Raw genomic sequence first — 5,984 nt, 5'->3', positions numbered from 1 at the left:
TTTAGATACTTTAGTCAAAACATCAGCTTTAGCTACATTCCTCTTTGAAATTTACAAATTGACCTTTTAAAATAATCAGAATTGATTGCTTTCAACATAGCCTGAAAATGCAGGAAATGCCATTTCCAGGCTCTACATTTCGAAATTTTTCTGGGGGAGTACACCCAGACTCCCCGCATCGGCTACATATTTCTGCAGTGGCACTTTTTGGGAGGCCACTACGGCTCCTGCGGGTTATAATTAATCATCTTCAATTAGCAAATGTGACGTGTTAAAATAATTTGCTGAAGTCTTCGCGCTAAGCTGACAATGACGAGATATGTATACATGCATGGGTGAATATAGAGCTAGCAAAAATGTTTGTGCTACGCACAAAGCAAGCTTACATTTTATATAAATTTGATGCGCATTCTTTCGTGTATTTTCGCACATGCTGTCCATACTGAGGGTTTCTGCGCCAATATTGTAGAACACAGTTTATTTACAGTGATCTTTTTTTTTATAATTTTGATATGTTGTCGATATCCTGAATGTATTGACCCCTGTACCATAGTCCGTCCCATAGAAATAGATATATACCTATACGTAGTATGTTTCTATTTCTATCGCCCATCCACTGTGGTCGGATTGCGCTCGCCCCATTGTAGCACAGAAACGGGGAACTGTCAAGCAAGGAAAGCGGAGCAACATTACCACGCCGCTTTACGATTATGGATACTCTGATGTCCTGAGTATAGGTCCAATTACAACATAGGACGATGGTGCTCACACACTATCACACTCGTTTATTGGACTGGGAAGTCATAACGAACAAGTCCAGATCAAGAGCGCTAATATAGAAGGTCTAGTTTAGTCCAGTGACAGGAGCCTCGTTACGTATAATTTATCCACTGTTGAATTTTTATCACTAAATCACCGGCTGTCGTACTTAATTTATCTAGGTGAAAATGATTTTCCACGGTTTAATCACGGAAAAATTGTTATTTCTCACAACGATGGCCAACCACATGCGCGCAAGCCTACTTGTCTGTAGTATACAACGGCAAGCATCAAGCCTTGTGAACGCGCTCGCCACTACGTTGCAAGGTTGCAAGGTTGCAAGGGTTGTAAGACCGTACGCGGCTGGGTGGCTGGAGGCTATAGACATGGCGCGTAATTACGTATAGGTAGACTATGTCCAGCCAAGCTTGAATATTATGAATTTACACACACTCTTCCGACTTCATTTATAGCCAGAATTTTGATCACTGAAACATAAACCTGATGCTCTTAGACGCTTATTTGATTTCACATGATATTGATATACCGACATCCAATATAGGCGATATCCTATGGGCGGCAGTAGTGTATTTTGTAAGCTCGAGTTCGTCTAACACCTCTGCCTGTTAATACCTGCGGTACATGGCTGATCACATTGCACTATAGTGATTAAGCGGTTAGTAAGCGATCGTTACTTGATACCCAGCGGCGTCACTAGGGTTGGTCACGGGTGTGACGCGGTGCGGTAACTCATGGTGTCACCTCCATGGACCTCCTCCCGTACCAGACCATACAGAATCATTAGTAATGTTTTTTGTACTAATGTTACTCGTACCCGTATATCACTGAATGTACTGGCAATAGTAGTGACATAAACAACTACTAACATTAAAATTGCAATATCATACGCACCGCCGTAATGTATTTATATTTACATAGTTTCATGTGGTTCAAATGAAAATTCGGTAAGAAAACAATAGAATTCGAAGTAAAAACGTTTAAGAACTACATCAAAACTATGTTTATTTTAACATTAATCTTTACAGTTATATGAGATACATTAATGGACTAGGTTTGCCTGCATAAACTTTGTATAGACAGTCATTTTGGCGTCACCCCCTCTGATGGGGTCACCCTGTGCGTTCCGCACCCCTCGCAACCTCTTGTGATCACAGGCACTTGGAACAGAGTCAGTAAAAACTTAAAATAATATAAACGCACAATCACAAACACTACTATTACTACCCCTCAATTATACTTCCACTGTTGTGTCACTGTATATCAACTTGCTTTCACAAAAGCTAATGCAGAACTAGCCGCTCCCGCACTCGCCGCTGTGCGTGCTGTGTCGCCGCTGCGAGTGTGCTGTGCCGGTGCTGTGTCGCCAATATAATGATATATATAGAATATATATATATATCATTATATATATATCATTCTATATATATTGTATATCTTCTATATATATCACCACAATGGCGACACAGCACACTCGAAGCGGCGAGTGCGAGAGCGGCTAGTTCTGCATTGGCTTTTGTGAAAGCAAGTTGATATACGTGTGACGTATAGTGTGACACAGCAGTGGAAGTGTAATAGTAGTATTTGTGAATGTGCGTTCATATTGTTTTCAGTTTTTACTGACTTTGTCCCAAGTGCATGTGCCTGTGATGCCCCTGCTAGGCTGCTTATACGGATTTCACTCATCCCGCTTTCGCTGATAAAACACTATTGTTGCTAGGCAGGTAAAAATACAGCTACATTACGCCGCATTGGCCGATAGGTGGCACATTCATCGCGAGTTCCAGTGACGGATAAGCAAAAATACGTCGATCATAGAATACAACAAAAATCAATCAATATCACATCGAGTAAAATTTTATGTGATTTAGTGTGTGTGTGTGTGTGTGTGTATGTGTGTGCGTGCGTGCGTGCTTGCGTGCGCGTGGGTGCGCGTGCGTGCGTGCGTGTGTACGTGCGTGCGTGCGTGTGTGCGTGCGTGCGTGGGTGCGTGCGTGCGTGTATGTGTGTGTGTGTGCGTGTGCGTGTGCGTGCGTGTGGGTGCGCGTGCGTGCGTGCGTGTGTACGTGCGTGCGTGCGTGTGTACGTGCGTGCGTGCGTGCGTGTATGTGTGTGTGTGCGTGTGCGTGTGCGTGTGCGTGTGCGTGTGTGTGTGTGTGTGTGTGTGTCGTGTGTGTGTGTGTGTGTGTGTGTGTGTGTGTGTGTGTGTGTGTGTGTGTGTGTGTGTGTGTGTGTGTGTGTGTGTGTGTGCGTGTTGTTCACGTATAATCTCATGCGGCATACTAATTTAATGACTGATTGCGTAATAATTTGCAAATCCCTGGAATAGCGTTATGATTTTAAGTTTTATTTGCTTGATAAAATATACATGAAACAAGACCGTGAATGTTTAATTACGCTGAAAGTAAAATTATATATTGATATATGTCGTATTCTGTGCTGAAATCGCTAATGAAACTTTAAAAGTATTTAATAAATTTGCCATTTCTTTATTTTTATTTTCTTTTATTATTTTCATTCTCCATATGACTAAATACTCGTTATGCTAAATAGTGATATAACAATGTGCTCCACGCATTACACTGACACTTAATAAGGGAATAATCACACACAAATTATAGCGTTAACCTTTACGTATCTCGTCATGTATACGAGCATACGTGTCTCTCTGCTACTTGTGATCAATAGTTGTCCAGCCATGCCTGAGGTCAATGATTTTACACCGACTAGAATTTAATTATGTGCGTGGCTGTATGCGCGCGTGCGTGAGTGCGTATGTGTTGGATTCTTTTCGTTTGGACGCCTCTTTGTCTCTCGTACATTGAAGTAGGGCCTACAATACGTAACCATACGTGACTGTAGTTGCGTCTGCATGCGCATGTCAATATAAACATAGATACATGACTATTAGAGCTAAACCCATCCCGTTCTGCATTATCTCGAAAAGGGTTTGTAGGCGACATTATGTTAGCTCGTTCAATATCATCGTTATATATTAGATGCTACTAAGCAACCGCTGCCATCACAACCGCGGTTGTGGCCGACAGAGGCCACATCAATGCATGCACGGTGGTAACCGTCATAATACATTATTAATGTGGATTACGGACGCATCATCATCCCCCCGCGCTAATGATGGTATCATAATATTTCCATTTTAGTTGCTATCGTGGGGTCTATCTATCAGTAGTGCCACCGAACGCCTGTATTACGACACCGCTTGTGAGTTCATCAACGGATTGTAGCACACAGCGAACAACAGAATCGATCGGACATGCAAGATGAGAAGTGCGAGAGACCTTCACTATATAAGTTAATACTCGCAAATACTCTAGTTCAGTTAAAAAGTCGCGTAAATGGAAGTAACACGGATGTGAATAAAAGTTGAAACGCAAGTCACGCAGATACGAGTAATAGCAATTGGCGACAATAACTGAGAGACGAGTAAAAATAGACGTCGCTAAAAACAAGAGTACGGGGAGTGAGGGAAGACGGCTGGTGCAGAGTTAACTAGATAACAGAGCAAACTAGCGCTCGGTGCAAAGACAAGTACGGACGAGGCGATAAGCCACCATGGTGCTGGTCTCGCACATTCACAACTTTGCCAGCAATACTTCGGCTCACGGAGTCGCGCGCGCGTTTAATTCAGTATCGATCCGACAGCGCGTGTTCTGGGGATTCGTCTTCGTCGTTGGATTAAGCTACTCGATTTTCCAAACGTACAGAATACTCGAGCAGTATCTTAGATATCCACGAAATACACTTATAGATGTGGAGTATGTTAAATACATCGAGTTTCCAGCGGTGACGATCTGCAACAAGAATCCATACTCGCAAGCTGTTCTCGACGAAGTGATACATTACTTGCCAGATGAAAACGATTATGACTGGAGCAATTACGACTACACCTATTATGACGACGACGGAGAACCCCTATTTGAAGAAGTATGTTATACTTTATATACTTACTGTGGCGAAGTGTAATCACATCAAAAAGTGGTATCTCTAGATCGAGAGATTATAATTGTTTATTTTTTATTCATTTTTATCACGTGCTAGATCTAGATACAACATGAAACTGCAGAATTATATGCAGAGTAACGTTAATGGGCTCAATCAGAAGCATGGGTCGCACCCGCACGCACGCACGCACCACGCGAACACACACGTATATATATATAAGCAATCCAACTGAATTAAGTTTCTTGTTTGTGTACTAGGTTGTGCGCGGTTAAATATTTCACTTTCATTCCCTTTTTTTAATTATTTGACTTATCAAAACGAAATAATCAGTGTCCATTTCACCGTGTAACGAGGGAAGGATAATTTAATACTATTTAATTTTTGTTAAATCAATAGAATTCGGACTTTCTCGATGAGGTTAAGGATTCGTCGGAGTATATCTCGCTCGTGAACGAGCAATTGCCCACACTAAGGGAGAAGACTATTGCGGGCACAGCGATCGGCGACTTCACCATTGAATGCGCGTTCAATGGACGAAAATGCGACTTGAAGAAGTAGGAAATGTTACATTAAAAATTAAGCAATACTCGTTTCTGAATAAAAGCGGAATGTACGTTAAACGAGCGCTTTGTATCCGGTTGTCAGTATTAGCGCGAGGTTGTCATCCACTATCTTTAAGCTAATCTAACAGCGGAGCTGGTTATTATTGCGTTCGATGTGTCTATCTACTGTCAGTGGAGTTATTTCTTTTGATCTGTGCCCGTTATTCTCATACATCGCTTCGGATACATTGAATATGGTGGTCAATCAAGTAATGTGCTTGTTTAAGTATGTTATTTAAGCGACCTATTGAAATGCGCAAATTATACTATTACATACAGTATAATCAGTTGAGAATTTATATCACCTACAGGCTACATTTATCATAGATTGGTGGTACGTCTGGCCGTTGTTCAATTGATCAGATCATTATTGGCCAGATTGCAAATATCGTGACAGTTTATTATGTGATTTCAGAGATTTCATTCTGACTCTTTCCGGAAGATATGGGAACTGTTACACCTATAATTATGGCTTCGATAAACCAGCCATAAGATTTAGTAAAACAGGAGCACGGGCAGGTAAGATTTACTAGTATTAATAGAATTTATATATGTATATATATATATATATATATATTTATATATATATATGTTTGTGTGTGTGTGCGTGCGTGCGTGCGTGCGTGCGCGCGCGATTGTGTG

At 41.4% G+C, this 5,984-nt stretch overlaps 1 protein-coding gene across 1 annotated transcript in view; it reads left to right on the top strand.

Annotated features, from left to right (window-relative positions):
• The first annotated feature begins 4,350 nt into the window (after positions 1 to 4,350).
• Positions 4,351 to 5,984, top strand: part of LOC106805591 (degenerin-like protein asic-1) — a 36,589-nt gene continuing 34,955 nt past the window's right edge. The window contains exons 1-3 of the mRNA XM_014807245.1: positions 4,351 to 4,722; positions 5,137 to 5,294; positions 5,758 to 5,861. Coding sequence (XP_014662731.1) covers positions 4,351 to 4,722; positions 5,137 to 5,294; positions 5,758 to 5,861 — 634 coding nt within the window. The remainder of the gene's footprint in view (positions 4,723 to 5,136; positions 5,295 to 5,757; positions 5,862 to 5,984) is intronic.

The sequence above is a fragment of the Priapulus caudatus genome, unplaced genomic scaffold (genome assembly GCF_000485595.1).
Source record: "Priapulus caudatus unplaced genomic scaffold, Priapulus_caudatus-5.0.1 Scaffold120, whole genome shotgun sequence".
NCBI lineage: Eukaryota > Metazoa > Priapulida > Priapulimorpha > Priapulimorphida > Priapulidae > Priapulus > Priapulus caudatus.
This window is presented reverse-complemented; position numbering and strand designations above follow the sequence as displayed.